Source organism: Phaethon lepturus, unplaced genomic scaffold, assembly GCF_000687285.1.
Source record: "Phaethon lepturus isolate BGI_N335 unplaced genomic scaffold, ASM68728v1 scaffold4376, whole genome shotgun sequence".
NCBI classification, from domain to species: domain Eukaryota; kingdom Metazoa; phylum Chordata; class Aves; order Phaethontiformes; family Phaethontidae; genus Phaethon; species Phaethon lepturus.
This window is the reverse complement of record NW_010548198.1, coordinates 85,170-109,227: the sequence shown is the minus strand read 5'-3', so window position 1 is coordinate 109,227 and position 24,058 is coordinate 85,170. Positions and strand designations below refer to the sequence as shown.

Genomic DNA, 24,058 nt, shown 5'->3' with positions numbered 1-24,058 from the left:
TTCCCTACAATTTGTTCAATGAAGTATTACATGAACTGCACGTCAATGGCTTGAATATACTGATTAGCTATTATTACTAGCTTACTAAATTATAAAGTGGCCATGTGTAACTTTGGTAAGCTAAGGGTATGGAATTGATTCAAATAAAGGGTTTTTGAAATCAATCTCTAATCCAGAAAAAGAGTTACAAGAGAGTCTTCAACTACTTTGGTAACATAACTAAACATAAGAAACTAAGAAACGTACTAACCGATCTTCAACAGCTGTAGCACCAAGTAAAACAAAATCTCTTTCTATTTTCTCATACACTTCTGCCAATTTCTTTTCCCGGTCCTGGAGGGCCAACTTTGCAGTCTGAAGCAGCTTCTGTGCATTGCTATATTCTTCTGCTGTGAGCTTTTTATATGCAACGCACAATGTTCGCAGTCCCTCCTAAAGAATGTAATCAAAAGAAACAAAATGCCTCTTAAACTCTTCTTAAAATTTCTTACTTGTATTTATGCTGGAATATTCGAAAAATTGGAATGATTTTATTATTAACATGAACAGTCCCACTGCTCACTTTTATAGTGAAGTGAGTATTAGTATAGACTAGTCTAGGCTACTGCATGGGTCAGCTTGATTCTCTGCTGCCCGGGAAGCTGTTACAACCTGAGGGACAAACCTCAGTCCTCCAGAAGAGGAACAGCTCAGCCACCCAACTGGATGTAAAAGATTACAAGAGAAAGCAGAGTCAAGGTAAGGGTTCCTTCCCTATGCGTATAATTAGGCAGGATGAGTCAGAATAAATAACAATAATATAAATAGGAGCTCTGCAGAGTCTGATTGTGATGCTGTATTGCAGCAGAGACGGGGACAAAACATCACAGAGAATGCTGAAAGTGAAAAATCCAAATCGTGCCATTTCAGTCAAGTGGAAACTAGAATTTAGCTGTGGGTGTTTCAGACCAGATCAGACTTTTGGGCTGTGTGATGAATAAGAAAGGGAGTATATAGACTGTGTAAGGCAGGAAAAAGCTGCTACAACACAGAAAGGAAGTTTTGCCACCTCAAGTATCTTGCTTCTCATGACACCATTTAACTGGCACTTCATAAACTTTAATCCAGTAGGTCTTTGCATAGTTACTTATTACCAATCCAAGAAGGAGAAATACAAAAAAGCTGTTTGTTTTTAGTTTGAGTACTAGATGCCAGCAGATTTTATCCTATTTCTAAGACTGGCAGCCATAGTCCACTGCAATGGGTTCTGAGTATTTTTGGAGACAGAAAATTCAGTATTTTAAAACTCCAAATGCTACCTTTTAGGTAAAACTAAGTTCTGAATTTCTTACAAAGGTGATCAGGCAGTTCATCGTTCATTTTTAGCAAGCAAAAAGGATGATCACTGTGCTGTTTCCCCATAAGAAGCACGTTTGTTGCTACATTGTGCTCTGAAGTGTTTCCTGTTTTAAGAGCTTGTAAAGCAGTCAGAGGCAGAAAACCACAACGGCTAAGTCTGGAGACTGAAAGCAGGGATGAGATTTTCAGTGCAGTTTTTCACTATTCTTTCATTCAAAGTTAATTCAAACCACCACAGTTGTGATAATGCCATTGATGGCATTTTTTTCAGCAAAAAGCTAATTGATGACCTCTGGTATAACATACAGTTGTGCATATCTAATGCATTCATATCTCACCACAACTGCCATTTGGAAGATGAGATCAAGGAGAGATTCAAATAAGGGAGTAACACAGACTGCTACCCATACAGTCTGTGTACACTCTGGCGTAGACTAGTCTCAGTGCCTGGGAAGACAAATCTGTTACCAGATCAAACAGGATGTGAAGTCACTTCATTTTTTTTTGACACTGATGTCACATGAACAGATCAGTAAAATGGAATCTTACCACTGCATTGCGTTCAACTCTGGATCGTACTTGGTCAATTTTGCCTTCTTTAACTCTAGGAAATATGGAAGAATCTGCTCCCTTACAAAACAGAAATATATCACCTAAAAGAGACAGCATATGGAATTCAAAATGGCCACATAAATCTTTCTTCAAAAAAACGTCCAAATTAATAAGTCTTCAAAAAGATTTCTTCAAACATTTTTATAACATTTGCACTCATGCTGGTCCCCTTTTTTATAAAGGCAGGCACACAGACTGTGATTAATGCTTAACGCTTTGATAAACCCAAAATAAATCTAAGCGAAACAAAAAATCTAAGGAGGAACAGAATGTGACAGCCCTACCTGTTGAAGATTTAACGATTACACTCATTCGCCGTCTCACAGAATCAAAACTTAAAACCTCTAATAATTCAAATCTGAAACAGAAACAGAATTATTTTTTAAACAACTCTGCTTTTTCAGATCCCTAAACTGGTATTAGTGCTTCAAGCATATCAAACAAAACATGACTTCTAACATGGAAAATTCTGTTGAGTACTATGGAATATGGAACTAGTACAGAATGGAACAGCAGGTTACAAGTAATAAACAGGGGAAGCCCTTAGCTCCTTATTACTTGGAACAGAATTTGTCCGCATGATATTCACTATATATCCAAAGATACTTACGAACATAACTTATTTAAGAACAAGACTAGAAGCCTTGCAGTAGAGCACTATACTGCTTATAAAGTAAGAAAATTCCTATCTGTAATACCTAAGCATAGCCTTAGAAATTGAAATGCAGAGGTCTTTACACAGAAGTCTTCATTTAATATTTTTCTAATTTTGACCATGCCTATCTCACAAAATTGCCCACCTGATTTCATGAATAGTGCTCAAGTATTGACTGACAAGTTATTGAAGTGAAAAAACATTTCTTTTTACTTGTTTTATATTTGCCATTGTTTTTATGATTTGATTTTATCCGATGTTCCTTTCCTTTCTAGGAGGAAAAATGAACACAAGCTCCTGTTGTACTGTTTCTGCATCAATCATCAGTTTGTATACTTCTATCATTTACTTTCTTACTTATTTCCTTTAATCTAAAGGAGACACCCCCCCACAACCCCCTTTTCCAGCACAAACATAAGCATCCCAATCATTAATCCCAATCTCTTCAGGATTCATCTCTGTTAATTTTGCTTATAAAATACATCTGCATGTTCAATTAGATCATTCAGTTCTACGCCCTCACAACAGCCTGGGATTCAAACCTGTGCAAGGCCACAGTGTTTTTTTCATTAAAAGTTACAACATATTCTAACAAGGAGCTGGATCAGGCCTATGTCTACAAACCGTGATGCATTTTGGAGAAAATTCCTAACAATTATAGAGCTTTCATAAGTCACCAAATGATACTGACTCCAGTTCTTATGAGTTGAACCACAAAAGTCTGAAGTGACCTTCACGAAAACTCCTCCATATTCCCCTAAAAGGGGGGAAAAATAGCAGCAGAGTTCCTATATTCATGTCTAAAAGTCCCTGTGTAGTTAGCAGAGTACACATGCATGAAGACCCAGATACAAAATAGACTTAACCAGTAGACATCTACAGAAGTGTTAGGTAACATTTTTAAAAGTATGCACATCCCACTGAACAGCTGTACTACTTCAATGTTATTGAAAATTTCACTTGTATTATTGCCTACAAAATTTATTCTACATGTCCACAGAAAATAATAAAACAACAGTACCTGCTTCAAATTTGCTTTGAACCAGCTATAAAAAAATTATTCTACAGATATTATGTTCCTGTAAATTATAAGGATTATTTGTGAACAATAAATTGGGTACATACCATTTTCTATTAAGAAAATACTATTTACCATATAACAAGGGAAAAATACCCATAGTTCCTAAAACTATTAGGAACTATTAGATTAGGTCATGAACCCCGCAACACACCTTTGTTGTCATATTAATATTTTGTACTGCATATACTGTCAAACTAGCAGACTAAGTGAAAATATAGAACTATAGGGTCTATTCAAATTATAAATATTAGAAGAGCATTTATTTTTCTAGTGAAATGTACAATTCTGACTTTTCTGAATTAAAAAGTAATGTATAGAGAATGAATGATTTATTAAACACATGAATAAAAACTCATTATAATTTGTTATATTTTTAACCACTCACTTCTCTATGTTATTCTCACGATTTAAGATCTCCATAAAATTGTCCTTCAGCCTTAGATAGGTGTAACCAAGTCTGTAAAATGGAACACACATCAAGAGAATGAATACAACGAATATATAATTATCCAGCATGTCACAAGGATTTATAACTGAGCTTATCTTCTGAAAAAATACCAACCCAAACTGTTTTTGATTTATTAATATGAATAAACATGGCTGTATGTTAAGAAAATCATCAGCTCTACATGATTTGGTGCTTGTTACTACGATTTTTGTGCTGAAAACAATTTTGAACTTCAGTGATTAGATCTCTTGATTAAAACAGCATAATACCTAATTACACACATACCTCTGTATTCCCTCAACTAAAGCAACTTCATCAGGTGATGACGATATATAGATACAAGATCTTCTTGAGAGCTGGTTTTTCTTCAATCCATCTACACTGTCATCATCTTTTACCTGAACGGTGTGGCAAAGACAAAGAGCTCGGAAAAATAGTTCCTCTCTCTCCTAAAAAGTAAAAGGAATGGTTGTCATTACGTGTTATCACTTTCAAGTACTGCTTTGGAAACTTTTATTTTGGAAGGTTATCAATGTCCCTGATTACTACCGTTTATTATCAGATAAAGACAGTGTCACATGTCACCAGCCAAGTCTTTCCCAGAGGTAATCACACAACTGATAATAGCTGCTACTAGCATTGCCATGCAGGTCAAGCTGCCGATGCTCAAAAAAAGAGTATGCACTTTTCCCCCTGTCAGTGCCTAGATGTGGCTAAAGGGTTTTTTTTTGGGTTTTTTTGTTTGTGTTTTTTTTGTTTGTTTGTTTGTTTTTGCTTTTGCTTAAACTTTGACAACCTATATTAAATACTAGTCTAGGTACAATGTTAGGGTCAAGGTACAATGTATGTTAGGAGTCAGACAGACGGATCCAGCACCTGGAGCAGAAATGTTCACAGGGTTTAGAGATTTAAATTTCTTACGCAGCTTGAACACCTCTCAGAGGTATATAAAATAAAAGGAGTGTGGACATTTTGGCAGCGGGAGCCAACAATTTCTACAAAGTTTCAGATGGTTTGGTAATGACAACTTCTGACACGAGAATGAGATTTCTATTTCATGGATACCTGGCTGTGTTCTACCTGTACCTGTGCCTGAATCTTATTCTTCTGTGCTGTTCAATACAAACTGTCTGTGTCATTGTAATTCTAAGATAACAACACAGCGTACCTTGGGACCAGCATTCTGAGGGCCATGGGTGAGAGCCATAAGGCTGCTGAATTACACCAACATATTTTAAGTGGCCTTGTTTTGCCACAGTGAACGGTATGGCCCAAGTATGATTTGAGACTGCATTGATATATTTAAAAATATATTGTCCTTTGGCTATGATTAACCTGCCCATTTACACCCTGCTCATCAGTTAACATGTGAAGTTTCCTTAACCTTTAACTAACTTCGCTTTACACAGCGAAAAAGCCACAGGACATACATGCTGTGTATAATCCATTTCAGATGTGGCTATATTAAGTCACATTTATAAGTAATTTAATTTGATCACAAATCATTCTCTGGCCACATCTTCACTCAGTGATGACTAAGTAAGTGTTTGCACTGAGCACTCATTTCCCCCTTGAGTAGTTTCCAGCCTTGCTTCCCCTATCGTAGCTAATGTTCAACGGAAACAAGCTATTACGTTTCTTTATCTATTAACCAAAGTTCTATATTTTGAGGTTTTATTTAATTCAGTTTTACAGCTGCAGTAAGTTGGGAAACTTTCTATTAAGCCTTTAAATCTTCCTCTAAACTAGTGTGACAGATTCACTTCTCCTGTTTAAACTGAACTTTGGTCCAAGCAGATGCTCAGCAAGTAGGCCTAACGAAAGTTAATCCTAACTGTGTGAGGCTATCAGTGAGAACAGAGCACTAAACACAAAGAAGTGGTTTGTCTGGAGACTGGACTGATAAACTGCATTAAGACAGCAGAAAACTTGACTACAAATCAACCACTTTACACTATAAATATCTACAGCCATCAGGATCCATTGAGCTCTCCCTTCATTAGCAGTTGGCTGCATGCCGTGGTCTCCCTTTGAGTAGGGACACCTCCCAAGGTTGCCCCTCAAGGCTGAGAGATCCCTTACCTGACACCAGGCATCGATTTTTTGCATGCATGTAACATTTAAGATATGTATAGTAAGCTTACACGATAATCTTCGTATCCTATACTTGTAGTAAATAGTAGAGTATTGACCGCCAATCCATCTGTACTTATTAAATATTTTAAATACCTAAATTTTCTCGCTAGAACTTTATAAACTAACTAGTAGATCCGATCTAAGTGATCTGGCTCTTCTCCTGCAACAACTAGGAACGGAAGACATCTATGTTGTGATGCATTTCCTGCAGTTATCTACTCTGATTAGTGAAATTCAAGGACGTTATATTTTTAATATTCCTTTCATCAGCACAGTTCAACTTTCATATTTCATTGTAAAAAAGCAAGAACCTAGAAAAAGTCATCATACCTTTCCACTTCCTCCTGGAGAAGAATCGATCATATCAATGCCTGTACAATCATGGAGAATTTGGCCATTGCAGATAACATGTGGTATATAAACGTGCCCTTCAATGCAACATTCTACAAATTCCATGTTGTTCTCAGTTAATGTTCCTGTTTTATCTGTGAAGACATACTCAATCTGCAAATGAGCACAGATTAAAAACAGCAGGAATATGAACAGAGGTTTTCTAAGGTATCTTAAAATAACTGAGATTATTACTGAGTTACACCTTCCTTTAAAGATCCTTAATGTAGGCTCTTTCAGAAAAGGAAGACAATTTCTGCTGGGAGTCATCTTCCACAGAAATACAGGCACTGAAAGATTTTATCATACAAGAATATCAGCAAAGCTATCTTTTGCCTCAAAACACATATAAATAATGTGTTTAACCTACTTTCACTCTTCTCTCAAGCTGCTTTTTGGTTTTTAATGTCTTTCTTGATGCAAGACAGATATTTAAGGAAACAAAATGCACACAAATTCCATTTCCCAAGGATCATTATTTAATGTACATGCCTGTACAAACTGGATTTGCATCAGTTACTGTCAGAACAGTCCTTAGGGTAGTATCAGAATTCCCCACTACAATTATGTTAGTGTAAACAAGGATGCTGGACTAATGGTCACATACAGTTACATACCTATGCACTGTTATTGCCCTGGAAACATTCCTTTTGCTTCAATATTGAGTTTTTTATTAATTTTATCTCTTAGAATGAGCCCCAGCATTTAAGGATAACAACATCAAAAATAAAACCAAAACTTGAACTATAAACCAGAGCAGCTAGATTGGCACAAGCTCAATTTTGAGTATTAGATATAGATATTATATACAGATTGCATGTATGTATTTGATAAACTGAGAACATTATGTAAGGTTAGGAATTAAACACTGGAAGTTAGGCAAGTATTTACTATTTGTCAGATTGTTTAATAAACTTCAACATTTATCAAGTGCATCAAACAAAATAAAAAACAAATTTTTGCTCTCAGTCATAAGAGAAGTTATGAAATACATGAACTTTCCTCCTAGATTGACTTTTCTAATATTCATTAAACTGAAAAGGCTATTTTCCAAATTTTCCAGTCGTTTGTTATCTGTGGACACAATACCCGTAATTCAACTTTTTTTTCAAAGTGGACATGATTTATATGGGTTTCTTTCATCTCAACTCCTATATTCAGTTTCGTAAAACATTTATACCAGATACAAAATGCTATCAAGCAAAGGTGTTTTATCCATTCAGTGTGCTGCTTTAGGATCAACACCTGTTACATGAAAAAAGGAATAAAGCGTGTATATGACTATGACCATACTTACTACAAGCACAAATACGGATTCGCAATCAAAGCCTTCATTAGAAACAGGATGTAGAATATCTTTCAAAAATGTAGAAGCAAAATTTACTTCATTGGATTGGTACTAATAATGCCAAGCACTGATGAGGGTCCCATTCTTGCGATGGTGTTTAAATTTAGTAGTAGTAAGTTATTTCTTATAAAAGAATCACAGAATCATTGAAGCTGGAAGGTACCTATGGAGGTCATCTGGTCCATCCACCCTGCTCAAGCAAGGCCACCAGGAGCTGGTTGACCGGGACCATGTGGCAACTCAGCCACTGTGAGAGTAAAATAGTGTTTCCTGATGTTCAGGTGGATCCTCCTGTTTCAGGTTGTGCCCACTGTCTCTGGTCCTGTCACTGGGCACCATTGAAAAAAGCCTGTCTCCATCCTCTTCGCACCTTTGCTTCAGGTATTTATACACATGGATGAGATCCCTCCTGAGCCTTCTCTCCTCAAGGCTGAACAGTCCCAGCTCTCTCAGCCTGTCTTCATGTGAGATATGCTCCAGTCCCTTCATCATCTTTGTGGCTCTTCACTGGACTCCCTCCGGTATGCCCATGTCTCCTGTACTGGGGAGCACGCAACTGGACACAGTACTCCAGATGTGACCTCACCAGTGCAGAGTAGAGGAGAAGGATCACCTCCCTCCACCTGCTGGCAATACTCTGTCTAATGCAGCACAGGATACCATTCGCCTTCTTTGCCCTAAGGGCACATGGCTGGCTCATGTTCAACTTGGTGTCCAGGAGGACCCCCAGGTCCTCTTCTGCCAAGCTCCTTTCCAGCTGGGTGGCCCCAGGGTACTCTGTGCCCTCTCATGCAGATCATTAATGATCAGGACTGGACCCAGTATTGACCTATGGAGTGCATCGCTAGTTACTGGCCTCCCACCAGACTTTGCATGACTGACCACCACCCTCTGGGCCCGGCCATTCAGCCAGTTTTCTATCCACCTCAGTGTCTGCTCATCCAGCCCATAATTCATCAGTTTCTCTATGAGGATCTTACGGGAGACAGTTGTACAGTCTCCCATAATAATAAAATACTTGGTACTACCTTTTATCCAAACAGATATGTGTCCCTAAAAGCTTAAGTACTAGTTTGGCTGTATAAAAATAAGGAAATACACCATCTTATTTATTTCTTTGAAAACCTATGAAAACATCTCCAATTCACAGATATCCTAAATATTTTCTCAAAAAATATTCATGCATGTCTGTGTCAAGGTGCTGATTTTCTTAACACAGAATACTAAAGATAGAATTTCTTTTGGCAAATGAGAGTGACAGTCAATCATTTTACTGCATGAAACTTGTATCTGGAGATTTCGTGTCAGTCTAGCCAAACAAAAAGTGTTCTTTTACATCTGACTTTTACTGTCAGGAACTTAGATGCTTATATAATCTCCCTCTACAGTCAATGGAGAGAAATCATTACCTTCTTAAAGTGTTTATCCTTTACTAATACCATAATACTAAGTGACTTCCACTGACTGGCTGAGAAATCAGAATTTTTGATTCTGAAAATCAGAAGACCTCAAATCTTATTTTTAAAATTAATCAGCACTAAAGAAAATGCACATTAAGCTGCAAAAACAAAAAAAAAATTGAAGTGACATTTTTAAAATGAAAAATTATTATGGAAACAGTTGAAAACTTTATAATTTCATGAAATTTACCTGTCCCAACTCTTCATTGAGGTCAGAAGTATTCACCAGTGGTCCTTCACCTGTGTCCTCATCAAACATTTCCTCATCCCATGTAAGGAAATAAGAACCAAGAAATTTCTGCATTTCCACGGTGACATACATGGATACAGGAATAATGTAGTTGAAAAGAACCATGAATGCAAGGAAGTCTGTAAAAGCTTGAAGAAACTGCCAAAGAAACAAGATGAAATTATTTATTTTTCATGTACCATCCAAACCCAAAAGATGACTACATACATTTGCAAATTATTTTTTCTAGTAGCTTTCAAACAGTCAGTGACACCTTTCACAGTCCACAGTTCCGCACAGGATGTATACCTTCATGACTTACAACATCACAACTAATTTGGCATCAAAAAAACTTTTTTGTTTCAACTTTGTATTTTTTTTTTACAGACATACAGGTGTAGAATACAGTTACATATCATTATTGTAAAGTTCTAGAGCAACTAATGAGTGATTATAAATGAACGGTGAACATTTGTATGAGAACAAAGAAAACAATAAAAAGTACATTCATAAATTAGCAGAAGAATACCATAAAACTACAGTAATTCATTCAAGGATTACCAAATTACATAACTTTCAGGCAGCATTTCATTAATAAAGGGCTCCCCTTCCTCCTCTCAATACAAGTAGAATGTGTGCACATCACCTGGCTTGATTTTTTGACTGGTGGAGACACAGTCAACCTGCTGAGCAGGTTGAGATAGTGTTACCGGTGGTTATGAGAAATCTCTAACATGCCTGGCTAGTGTGTGCTCATCATGCATGGAGGATAAAGAAGGAAACTTTCCCCTAGTCTGATTGGAAGGATTTAATGAAATAATATGCTTTCTGTAGTGCTGGGTTCAGTTCATTACTTTGGATCATATGGGTATCCGTTCTGGACTATGTCCTTGCTCACATAAGGACACTGGACACTGGCAACTCTGTTGCTGGTCCCTAATGCTCATGAGAGTGTTACATGGCTATATGAAACCAAGCTTTTGAGGGGTATTTTCACAGAGATTCCTATAGAAGATTCTTTTGAACATGTCTGTTATATGTTGCAAATAGTTGTGGGATTCTTTTCACTCCTGTATTTCTGAGCAAGAGGTCAGTTCTTAGGTAACTCACAACAATGATAGGAAACTCCAAAACACTTTCATGAGGCTTTTTATACTAAAGCAGATATTTCCTCATCAGTTAAACTCACACATACAACTTAAGTGCAAAAATTTAATATACAAGCTTTCTACAAATACACTGTCATCACTGTTAGCAAAAAAAGCACAAACTTATGACTCGTCAGTAAGCAGGCTGTATATATATTTTTAGTAGGATTCTTATAAATTAAGGGTTTAGTGAAGCTTTTTTGGCATTTTAATTTAGTTTCATACCAGATTTCTTTTCCTTTCTGGCTCTGTTTTCTGATTATACCATGGCTCATCACGAAATGGTTCACTCTGCCAGACATACTTCAGGACGGTATTTATTAGTGCTTTACTGATGAGAATACAGAGGTATACAATAAGGAATACATTCATTGATCTAAAAAAAAAAAGGGGCAAAATAAAAATTCCATTAGTATATAAACTACAGTTTATTAAAAAATGTTACACTTGTGCTTCAGCCTAATCTTTGCTGCAAGTCTAACAATGCTATGATGTTAAATAACTTCTCTGTAGTGTTTTCCTGATGAAGAAAAATATTATTGAGGACCATTTTCTATTTCAAATGTTAACTGCTGTAATTGTTTCCAAGATGTGTGTGACACATTACCAAAACTAGTACACTAGTGAAAACAATAGCATAGATGGAATCATAACAGAGTAACTGGGCTTGTATCTGAAGACCTTTCTATGCTATTTCCCCAAACCAATATAAAAACACTCACATAAGTACTTTCACAGAAATATAAATCTATTGAGAACATTTTGCTATGTAGCTGTAATGGTTTAACTCTTTCTAGACAGATTAAAAAAAGAAGCACCAACACTTCATATTTAAAATAATATTTTCATTAATGATGGGCATGAACTAGAAGTCATAGGTTATACCTCAATAACAATAGAAAGAGACGCATCATCATTGCTCAGTCACTGTGTAAGAGAAGAGCTGTCAACTGGTCAGTACATCTTGCCCTAATCAATAACATCTTTTTTCTTCCACAAGGTTGGACACCTTACTCAAAGCTGATAATTTCAGACAGCAGAGTAGGACTAGAACATAATCCTCTCTATTTTTAAAAAAGTAAGCAACCAATGTCAGTTCATCCCTTGAGGATAGCAGTGTCTTACTTTCCCATCATATATGCCTATATGGAACTTTTAATTTTAATTAAACCATGGAAACCCTGTGTTACTGCAGTTGATGTGCACGAAGTGCATCAAAAGAGTTATTTTTTACTGAATTCAAGACTTGATTGCAGTGAAAAGGAAAGTTAGGATATTGAAGCACATAATCTTGGAAAACTGTCTGTAGGTGTACTCTAAGCAGTGAAAGAAAGTCCTCTGGAACAGCAAAACACGTCATATCTTAAAAGGGTAAGTATTACATTAAGGTGGCTTTTTTTTACATTTAACATTTAATAATAATTTAGTATTGAGAATCTCATTTACATGGCACTATATGACTCATTTTGTAAGTAAAAAATTATACACAAAAAAGCATAAATTTTAAGTCTGTCTACCTCTTTTTTAACTTAAAGCAATGAAAGCAATTTAAAGTACTTTCAGCAAAAAAAAAAAAAAAAAAAAATCCCCTTTCATTCACCCAAAATAAATATTAGAAATTTTACTTTTCTACAGCAGATCGCTTCTGTGATTTTGCCTGGTAATTTAATGCCATCTTAGTTTCCATGCCAGTGTAGATAGCAACACCTGAAATTAGACAACTTATTTTACTCAAGATTGCACAGTACAATAAGTTAATAATAGCACAAATCACTAGATTATTATACCCTGTCATTTCTTTAATTCTCAGTAGCCTGAAGAAAAAGAACAAGGATTTGGATGATACTCAATAACTACAAATGGCTTTAATATCTTGGTTCTTAGAGAGAAATTTTAAACAGGATTTACATCCAATTCCAGAGTTGCTATTTATCAAAGCCAAACCAAAGTTGGGTTTTTAATAAATCCCCTTGAATTTTTAAGTTCTTTTTTTCCTGTCTTTAATTTTAGAATTTAAGTCAGACATTGTAAAAGAAAATCCAGATAGGGCTAAACTACAGGATACATCCAAGAAGAATAAAAGGCTGCCATCGATTTTGCTTACTTCAGGAATAATAATTCATTAAGACAGTGCTCCTTTGATTTTACCAATTTCCTCTTGATAACAAAGATAGAGAGACTAAACGTCAGAAGATTAAATACAACAACTAAAAGAAGCTGTTAACAAGAAGATGGATTTAAACTACTTATCAAACCAGCACACCTGTACATTGCTAAAATAAAATAATTTAGGGTATGCATTGTGCTGGGGTAATGGCAAACATTGCATGTGTTAGGCAGACTAGAAACAACCACTCATATTAGGAAAATCTCTGCCCAATAAAAGTTAATAGAAATATTAAAACCATCCTCTGAAGTTTACAGAAATACTACAAACTAATTATATTAGTTCACCTATTTTAGATTCCAAGATTTTGGTATTTTAGGCTACATAGTTCATGGCTATCTATGATCTTCTTTCTTGGGAGTACAGAAGTTGTGTATGATGAGGATGACTTGGATCCTTGTCCCTTTTGTCACCCGCAAAAGAGTGTCTTGTTACAACAGAACTACTACTCCCCCTAGGCTTTCTTGAAGAGTTTCCAAGAAACATACCTCAGTTTGTTCTTCCTATTTCTGCTAAAATATTCAAAATTTTCCATGGAACAAAGACAATTCATACACAGAAAATACGCTGGCTAGCAGAAAGTCTACTTTCTGTTTAAGTGGGTTTTTTTTTTTAATCAGCCATATCTATATCTTGTTGGGGTATTTCTTTGTTGTGACAAATGAACAAAACAGATCTAAACTTTTTTCAACAGGCTCATTAACTGCTTTGGGACAACATTAATTCACAGTGCTTGTTCAAACGGCATATATTTACATGAAGAATTTGAGTCATCTTCACTAATGCTTGAAGACTAAACTATAAAATTCCTCCCAAAAACCTCCAGTCATTGTACATCATTAATAGTTACTTTACTGCAATTATAGCAATAGTAAACCTTATAAGAAAAGTTGTAAATCAAGTGATTCAACAGAAATCATATGCTCAGTAGTAACTGTAGGGTTGCAACCTTGTTTGATGTTTGCTTATTACTTCAAGGTCGATTTAAATAATCAATAGAAATATTTACCAAAGATTTTTTCTGTATTCTTTAAAGTGGCTCCTCTCAGCAGCAGATTTTCAGATCCTAATGGCCTGCAACAGTATTACAAAATATAAGCATTTAGAGAGAAACAGCATATCTTAGAGGAAGCCATGCAAACCAGGAAATTAGTTTTACTCAAATATTTTTATTTTGTGTAACAAAATTACTAGGCAGTATTTAAAGCTTTGAAGTGAAGATTAAAAAAAAAAAAAAGCCTAAAATTAACCTCCTAATTTCACAATTCAAATCTTGAACGAATGCATCTAAAAACCACATATGTAAGTACCTAAATAAAGATCATCATCCTAATTGTAAGGTGCTGCTTTTAAAAACACTGATTCAAGTCTTTTCTAGGCTTATATAAACTATAGGGTCCTGCATGTCAGAATTACTATGGACAATAGATTCTTCCATTTTACTTTAAGTGGCATACAAGGTATTGTTTGATACTTACTGTATACATTTCAAAGCCATAAAGATGAATACAGATGAAATAATTTATTGAGGAGTAGGGGAATTAATGTAAGGATCCTTATGCAGTTTAAAAAAATATTTTGGACCCTGATATGTAATACAAATCACCATATGAGTGCAAAACCAAGGACTACTTTATAGACAGACAGCATGGAAAATTATCATACTCTATCTATACAGCAATGGAAAAGAAACAAGAAGTAATTTCAGTATTTATGAATATTTTTCAAAGTGTTCTTGTGGTATGAAGCCCCCCAAAATCATGAAACCCTCAACAAACAAAAACCCCAAGGCCATAACTCTGATGTAAAACTTGAAACTAGTTCCATTTAAACCAACGGAGTGGTGTTATTGGAATGATTTGAGTTACAAGACCTTATACCCCAATATAGTAAAAAATACCAATTGCTCTGATAGTGCTGTCCAAGAAATACAAGCCTTAACGATACAGATTTTCTTCTTGTTCACAGTGTTAGACACAGATCAATCTATTGCTGTTGAGATTAAAAAGTTATTTTCTGCTTATTCTCCTTTCCTCTCCCACCCAAGTCCATTTCCAACCAACTTTATTAGTCAAAAGAATCTTTAAAGAGAAAAAAGCAAAAAAACCTGTTTTCATAGCAGACTCTGGCAATCTATTATTACATGCTACATCACTCAATGTGGAAAAGACAGTAGGATTCTCAGGAAAGGATGCCTACTCCCCAGAAGTAGGCAGATGTCACTAGAATAGCTCATGTGGCCAGTGCTCTGCCTGACCCTCTTATCTGAGGGACCCCAGGCAGAACACAAGAACTGCCAAGAGATGGTCACTCTGGATGGTTAAAGAGATTTTTGCACTCTTTTGCAGTGCAGTTACACAGACATTGCCTGAGGGACCTATGACACTGACACACTCAACAGCCAGATTCCCCCTCCTCTTTGCTTACTGAGATAGAAAATCACGTATCTACAGACACACTGAGGTTAGACAGGCACTTAGCCAAAATGGCATAAATTCCCACATGCTGGGGTCTGGGATATCACCTGAACGAGAAGCCTTTCTCTCCTATTGCTTTGCCTCTCTGTGGCAAGGTCCTGAACAAAATCAGGTACAGCAAGTCTCTTCCTTGCTGGGTAGAAAAGACCTGGGTAGAAAAGACTCATGCCTCTTTTGTACTAGGTCATTTTAAGTCTCTATTTGCTGGGCAAGGAATGTCCCAGGCTACAGACTGCTCCTTGGGCAGAAAGCACAGCACTCCCTTCAGAATGAAACCACTTTGCACAGGGGCACACCCTTCTAGGTGCCAGAACCGGGGTAACAGATCACCGTCTACTGCACCACATAGAAAACGCATTGCTCTGGATGGTGCCTTCCTGGGCGCACACAACATAGTGGACATTTTGCACAAATGTACAACTACCCTTAGTAAAACTAAACATGATATTTGGCATGTTCAAACTCTTCAACTTCTAAGAAGAATGATGAGAGAAATACACAAGTGATACTATTCATACTGTTTGGTGTGCTACCAAGATCCCATGCTAATGACACAGTATTATCCAAGTACTGTCAAAATCCTATCAACATCATTTACAAACTAAATACATGTCAAATAAAAACTGACATTGAATAAAGACATAAAATAAAACTGATTAAAATATGAAATATTTATGATATCTGAAATTACAGTCTGTAAACTTCTAAGAGAATATTTTATCAATAAGACAAGGCAGCAAAATGTTGGTGAAAAAAGTAATTCTCATTATTGATACTTACTCAACCCTAAAAATGTTTAAATGAGTAGAAACCCTGGATTCTCCCTACCTTGCAGTAGGCTCATTCCTGTCATGGTAAACATTTATTCGACCAACAAACCTGCAAGGGAAATACACAAGTAGTTTAACAGCACTGCTAATCTGTGTATTCTTATGTATACATGTCCCAGTGTTAGAGTTTTTTACATGTACATTATATGGACATATCATTCTTTCTATATACAGATGACATATATACTTTAAAAAGCAAATTACTCTTATTTCTAAAATCTTTAAAAAGTGTGTGTGCAAACAGACTATTTGAGAAGTATTTTATAGAAAGTACTTATTACAGTGAGCAAACAGCTTCCAATTAAACATGCTCTGATTATCCAGGAAGTAAACAATAATAGAGATACATACAGGTATATTTAAAACATATAGATACAAAAATACACAGAACAGTAAGTCAGCGTAAAGTTTCCATATAAAAAGATATGAAAGATTATAAAATTATTATTAAATCTTCTAATTAGACAAGAAATCTTATTCTCTAAGCTACCTGAGGTAAGTAACAGTGTGATGACTATCCTTTACAAAACATAAAACCTACAACTGAGTTAAAAACAAAACAAAAGCATGTAAGTCAATGTGCAATTTTCCCTCTGAATATCCCTAACTACATTTTATCTCTATGTGGTGGGTTGACCCTGGACAGCAACTAAGTATCCAGTAGCTTCTTGCTCGTTTTCCACCCCCAGCAGGACAGGGGAGAGAATTGGCAGAGCAAAGGAGAGACAATGACAGTTTAGTAAGTAAAGAAAAAAACCCAAGAGATGCAAAGGCAACCACTCACCACCTCCCATGAGCAGATCGGTGCCCAGCCAGTCTACAAGCAACAGCTACTTTGCAAAGACTCCCTCCCTGCCCAGTTTTATTGCTGAGCATTTATTATTATATGGCACAGATTATTATTTATTTATTTATTTATTATTATTAGGCACAGATTATCCCTTTGGTCAGCTGAGGTCGGTTGTCCCAGCTGTGTCCACTCCCAGCCTCTTGCCCACCCCCAGCCTCCTCGCTGGGGGCCCAGAGTGAGAACCAGAGAAAGCCTTGACACTGTGCAAGCGATGCTCAGGAATAGCTACAACACTGGTTTATCAACACTGTTTTGGTCACAAATCTAAGACACTGCACTGCGTGGGTTGCTATGAAAAAAATTAACTCCATTCCAGCCAGACCCAGTACACTGTGTATTTGCAATAACACTGTCCAAGTGGGTAACGTCAAACCAAAAGGGATTAAGCCTGACGAGCATTCTGGATGGAGGAGGAAACTGCTAAGAGTTGGTGGGTATGTTACTCTGGAAGGGAATTTCTCGGGCTCAGAGGAGCAGCATCCTTTCTGCTGAGAGAATACACAACACAGCAGAGCCACATCTAAAGACACTGTACAGTTTGTTATGATGCATCATGATGTAAAATGACCACGTGCCTTTGGAAAGAAAGATTCGCCACTGTGGTTTTTTGAGAGGTAAAGTACCAAGTAAAAATTAGCAGAGAGAGAAGCTGTCTGCCAATGTGTTCTCATTATTCATGTCTCAACAGCTGTCCCAGGAAATTCCACCATCTATAGTGGCGTGAGCTTCAACTACCAAATGTTCACTTCATGAGCCTTTAAAAAAGGATCAAGCCATTCATGGAATTAGTTTTCTTAAGGAATCTGTTCTCTTGCAGATTTCTAGAGCAGTTCCTCAGTCACTGAGATTAGGGAAAAGATACCTCCACAATGTTTTGTCTGCATCTTCCAATAGTATTTGCTGACAAAATTTTAGCTTGTCACCATGTTGTTTCCTTTGTATTATTTTAACTATTTTTACTGTGGCAGGAAGAACAAGGGTTTCCCCAACGATATGTGGCTTTTTGTCTTTCACTACTAAGAAAAAAAGAGACTTCTAAAAATTTATCATTAAGTTTAGTGAAGTTTTGTACAATACTTTTGTAAAATATTGAGTATTGCAGGACTTTAAGCATTGCTAAAAAAATACAGGTTTTTCTTCATGTTTTAGATAATTAGTTTTTTAATGTCTTGCTAATCATGATGGCTTCATACTATCATTACCTAATATCTCAAAGTACGTAGGGTGAGGTTCATTGTCAACGACAACAGGTGTAGATCTATCTTACAAATAGTCTTGACAATTTCAAATTTTTTTGGCTGGCTTCTTCTCAGATCTGATTAGATTGACATTGTTTTTACCTCATAATGTCAGGTAAAACTGATGTCATGTCATAAAGCCAATGAAGAGCTTATGCTAGGAGTGGAAGTGTTTGCCATTTTCTTGTTATTCACTTGTGCTTGCATTGTTAGTATTCTCTTCAATCCACAATTTCTTTGCAGGAATCTTTTTCAGCCACTTGACCATTTTGTGAGGGTTAGTTCAGTTAAAACTAGGTAATATAACCCGTAAGTCCACTTAACCAGGCACACACAAACTACAATACTTCACAATACACTGAAAGCAAAGGAATGAGTGAGGGTGCCACTGGCAACCTTTGTTGAACACTTTGTGGAACACCCTCTCTCCCCCCCAGGACACCTTGCAAACTGTATGCAATATGGGAATCTCTGCCATACAGAGTGAGAGTGCCAGTGTCAATAAATATATTAAATATTATTAAAACTTAATTTCTTTCTTATTTTTTAGATTAAAAAAAAAGAAACAGAAGTGCTAAAATTTTCGTCACACACCCCAATGGATAGTCTTGCACACACCCCTTTGGAGACCACTGCCCTACAGCAGACCACTGAACTACCACAGGAAAGGAGCATGGATGGAAGATTAACCTGACTTCAAGCTCACCTTGGGGCCCACTCTAACTACGCAGATGCGGCCAGTATCTTTTCATTATGATATTCTTATAATTTATCTGCAGGGTACCTTAAATGAAACAGGTAAGAATTAATTTCTTACTTATAAAGGTCAGGTTGAGGTTGTTCACATTCAATGGTAGCATGTAGAGCATCAATTTCTTGTTCATTGTGAAATGCCTTTGTATCTTGAACAGCATAGTAAGTCTGGAAAGAATAAAAAGGCATAAATAAGATCAAAAAAGTAAGGACAGGTATATAGAACATTCATCTGCAGATGCACTTCAGTGTGAATTAGACTTACTAGCTTTTACAAAAGAGCTCATAGTTCAAATAAGATGCACCTTTAACTGCTCCTAACTGAGCATCATCTTAGATTATATGCAAGTGCATTCCAGAGTGCACACAAATCAGGTCACAGTGAAAAGCATTTAAGTACATAAAGTTTGTGCATTATCTCTGTAATCTGCATGCCTATACTAGACACCAACAAAACCACAACTAAATATGTTTTAAAACCTTCCATAAAATAATGAAGCTTTAAGAAAAATGAATTCAACTGGTAGAAGCAAAAGTTACACAAGTCAGTCTATGTGCTTACACATATATATATACATGAAGTCATAGTGTGATCTGTGTAAAAAAATTAAATGTAAACTTTGCCTTAAAAAGAAAAGGTAGAACATTTTATTACTTTATGACTGGATTCACCATCCAAACTAGCTGTTGTAACAAAACATGTTCCATCTCCTCTACTACTTGATAGAAATATTAAGTCACATGGGAACGTTTCATCTTCTTTTACCATTACAATATCTCCAACCTAGGGGGGAAAAAAAAAAACCACAACAAAATTTACCATTTATGTAGTAGCCCAAATTTCAGATTTCAAAAACAAAACCTGGATTCACGCAAATATCTTGAAAATTCATCAATTTTTTATACACCAGGATTCCACCACACGAGTAAGTATCTTCAGAAATATCTCTGAAAACTGCATTACACCTTGGAGAATGAATGAGGTCTAATGTGTATTACCTTTCCTCTCAGGATATCAAACCATTTTGCATGTACTGTCTTATTAAGTTCTGCAGCATTATTTCAGAGGTGCAAGATACTATCCTTGTTTTAAAGCTAAGTACAACAAAACGCTGAAGATAAGCATCTAGCTCAGAATATTGTATTTAGAGGTAGCTGAAAAACCTAAGAATTCTAAGCCTGCCAATGAAAACAGGATACATTTTCAGCAGAATCTGTCACTACACGTCCATCCTATTTTTTATCCATGTTTAAAAGTGAGCATATTGATTCTTATTCATGTAAACATACATAATATCTTACAACCTGTTAGAGCGTCACAGAACAGTCAACCAACTATAAATTCAAAAGATTACTGTAAAGCATTCATTTGAGAAAAACAGCCTTTGATATACTTTTGGAGCTCATCTTTTACAAAGGAATATATATAAAAAAAGAACAAATAGCAAAGATATGCTGTATGTTTTAATAATATCAGTGTCAATAAAAATCCCACCAAAATATGTAATTTTTTCAATTTTCCATGTAGCTCAGCATCTGCTCATTATACTTTTATGTCACAATTCATTATTTTAAGATTCATCTTAATCATTGTTCTCTTAGTTATAAAGCTAAATTCCAATATGCTTAGCAGTCTGGAAGGAGTCAGTAATTTTATTTAAGCAAAATAGTCTGATTAAAATCAGCAATAGCAACACCTAAAAATAAAACTATGAGGGTACTAAGAAAGCACTACTATCAGTACTAAGTGTACAGATTTACTAAAATGTACTGAAGAACTAGGATGATGATAATAATAAATGAGATTTAACTTCTTGTAGATATGAAAAGGGCTTTTTTTAATCAATAGCAATGAAAAATTGCAGGTTGTACATACAGCACAGGAGAATGCACGTTGCTAAGCACACCTGCAACAATCAGGTATGAAAATTAACAGAAACTTCAATAAGAAATTTTCCATCTTTTGTGAACTTTTTTTTTTTTTTTAAATCATGACTTCTAGTGCAACAGAAGAGGTGTATGGTTTACTAATTTTTGGTCTCTGAACAAAAATTACAGACATATTAAACCAGCGTAATGACAACTGGCTACTCCATTTCTCAGGGGGAAAAAGCTGCACTTTTAACAAATAATAAAAACTTTTGGGCTATTCAAATTTAGAAAGGGATTCATTTCCTCAAGGATTTCCTTCTGATTAAATGACTTCTCACATATCATCCTGCAGACCCAGGGAAGGGAAGATACGTAGTGAGACAGAGATGGGGCAGGTTTGCAACTGAAGACAGTGAATGTCTTGGCTGGAGCCAGCCTGAACAATACAGAGCTTTCGACCTGAAGGGCAGAGGAGCCTGACAGACCGGACTCTGCTCAGGTTGCCTTTTTCTTCCAAGATGTGTCTTCGAGAGAACCTGCCTTTTTGCCACAAAATCATTAATTATGAAAGACAGTGACATGATAAATTATTATAAAGCCCTCAAACGGAGAACTTTACCAAAACCAGACAAAACACTGTTAGGGAATTATCTTGAATAAACTGTTAGGTTACAGAGAATCCACCTATTCCTAGAACAAACTGTAAGACCACCATGTAACTATTTTGATTTTACTAGCTCTCTTTACCATTGAAAACAACATTAACTTAATTATCAGCTACCTAAAACAGTGCAATATTACACAAAGTTTAATCACCTCTACAGATGCTATAAAAGGGAAAATCAGAATTCTTCAGAACATTGAATCTGGCCAGAGAGAAATTAGGGAGGCCAATTTAGCAAAGAAACCCCTCCTGACAGTAAAGTGTCACTACAAGAACAAACACAAGAAAAACTGCCTGCTATGTCTGTATTTTTTTAAGTTGCCACTGAAAACAGTTATAGATCAGAAAGTGTGTTTTTAGGTCCAACTGATGAAGACAAGAGTCCTCTTATTTTTGATTTTCACAGATCATAGTGCTGAATGTTCCTTACTATTTATTAATTAATCCAGCAATATTCTGTCTGTAAACCATGGCATACAATTCACCCTGCAAGCCACGAGCAATCTATAATAAAACATCCTATTAAAATAGAAGTTAATAATCTAAACAATTTGCAAAAGAAAAAAGGCAGGAATAAGGAAAAAAACCCCAAACAATTAAAAATACTACCAAAGAGCATCTCTTCATAAAATTTAAAAGGTGTTCCGATAACATTTGCCACTGTTATCAGCTAAAGGTGCAAAGAGGACGTAGACAGGTTCTTTTCAGTGGTGCCCAGTGACAGGACCAAAGGTGATGGACACAACCTAAAATGGAGGATCCATCTCATTTTCACTGTGAGGGTGACTGCACACTGGCAAAGATTGCCCAGGGAGGTTGTGGAGTCTCCCTCCTTGGAGATATTCAAAACCTGTCTGGACAAGGTCCTCAGCAACCATATCTTGGTGGCCCTGCCTGTGCTGGGGGGGTTGGACCAGATGACCTCTAGAGATGCCCGCCAACCTTGCCCATTCTCTGATTCTGTGAAAAAGAAACCTCATCTTATAGCAATTCCCTTTTTCCTTTCTTTAATCAAATGTCCACAGGCTTTAGGTGCAGAAGGGTCTACCTTTATATGATCTAGTCTGTTTTCTTGTGTAATACAGGTCAGAGAATTTTACCCATACATAGAGAGATCACTTTCCATGCAAATATTTCCTATATAGGCAAAGAATAGGGGAGAAACTGAGAAAATATAGGCACTATATTAATTGATGGAATACAAATTCCAGTTTTATTTTGAATATTTAACTGCTTAGTTACACACATGGAATACTCGGCATGTGTTGTCCTAATTTTTTTTATTACCTGGAAGCCCTAGGCAGAAGCTATCACACTCAAAAGGAAGGCCACAGCAGAAAGGCTGTGAGCAATGTAGAGCCATTTATGCCCAAACAAGGCACAGCAGAGGAAGATGTCCCTAACAAAGATATTAGAAATAAGGAAATTCTGAACAAGTATCTATCAGATTTCTTGAGTTCTAAAGAGAATTATGACAGAAAGTTAATCTCACACAAAAAAAAAAAAAAAAAAAAAGAGGCAGCAGAAATTAATTTCTGAAAACAACCTTCAAAACACCAGGAAGGGAATGTAGCAGCATTCAGAAGGCCGATGAAGAGGCTGTGATTTGATGGGTAACGAAGAAAGTATTCTGAATCTGTTGTATATGTATGCATATATATGTGTTGTATACATAGGACAAATTAGGTAGTGTTGACTATCATAATCAGGCTTAAATAAATTATTAATGTGCATCACCACAAAGGACCAAAAATGGAGAAAAGACAAAAGACAAATCATGAGCAAAATTCCAAGTTAAAAAATGGAAAATTAAAGGAACAGTTATGAGAGGAGTTAACAAAGCAAAGATAAAGCAGAAACATATCCAGCTTCTAAAAATACTTTATTCAGAGGCATTAAATTAAAAATTAGTATCTTGTAAGTCTAATCTCCATTAAATGTAATAAATGCTACAATATCAACACACTACATTTCTGTATAACTTCTGTTACAAGAAGTGTGAAGTAAAGCCTGACTCCTAAAATCTGTAAGGCATAGTTACTTACTCTTAATTTTCGGCTTTGCTTTCTAACCAATTTACCGTGTTGAATGAAATGAACAGGGCATTGGTTCATTGCATTGTCAGCTTTATGTCGAAGCCAATCTTCATAACCCTGGAAAACAAGGAAATGGAATGACACAGTGATGCACATTTGGTTATAAAGACAGAACAGCTCTAGGCTGCAACAAAAATTTAAAAAATTATTCTTCATCAAGATAAGGAAAAAACCCAGAAAACATTCTCACTAGAACAAATGAAATCGTGATACATGCCAGTAATACAGTCATGTTGGACATACATGAAAACGAGCATTCACAGTTA

The 24,058-nt window shown here is 36.0% G+C and overlaps 1 protein-coding gene across 1 annotated transcript in view; it reads right to left on the bottom strand.

Moving 5' to 3' along the window:
* Nucleotides 1-24,058, bottom strand: part of ATP11A (ATPase, class VI, type 11A) — a gene marked incomplete at its 5' end in the record, with an annotated part of 67,060 nt that overhangs the window by 25,992 nt on the left and 17,010 nt on the right. The window contains 14 exons of the mRNA XM_010289889.1: nucleotides 251-432; nucleotides 1,888-1,991; nucleotides 2,235-2,308; nucleotides 4,072-4,143; nucleotides 4,420-4,583; nucleotides 6,601-6,774; nucleotides 9,659-9,856; nucleotides 11,071-11,221; nucleotides 12,471-12,552; nucleotides 14,022-14,086; nucleotides 16,318-16,368; nucleotides 19,225-19,328; nucleotides 19,816-19,944; nucleotides 23,742-23,849. Coding sequence (XP_010288191.1) covers nucleotides 251-432; nucleotides 1,888-1,991; nucleotides 2,235-2,308; nucleotides 4,072-4,143; nucleotides 4,420-4,583; nucleotides 6,601-6,774; nucleotides 9,659-9,856; nucleotides 11,071-11,221; nucleotides 12,471-12,552; nucleotides 14,022-14,086; nucleotides 16,318-16,368; nucleotides 19,225-19,328; nucleotides 19,816-19,944; nucleotides 23,742-23,849 — 1,658 coding nt within the window. The remainder of the gene's footprint in view (nucleotides 1-250; nucleotides 433-1,887; nucleotides 1,992-2,234; nucleotides 2,309-4,071; nucleotides 4,144-4,419; nucleotides 4,584-6,600; nucleotides 6,775-9,658; nucleotides 9,857-11,070; nucleotides 11,222-12,470; nucleotides 12,553-14,021; nucleotides 14,087-16,317; nucleotides 16,369-19,224; nucleotides 19,329-19,815; nucleotides 19,945-23,741; nucleotides 23,850-24,058) is intronic.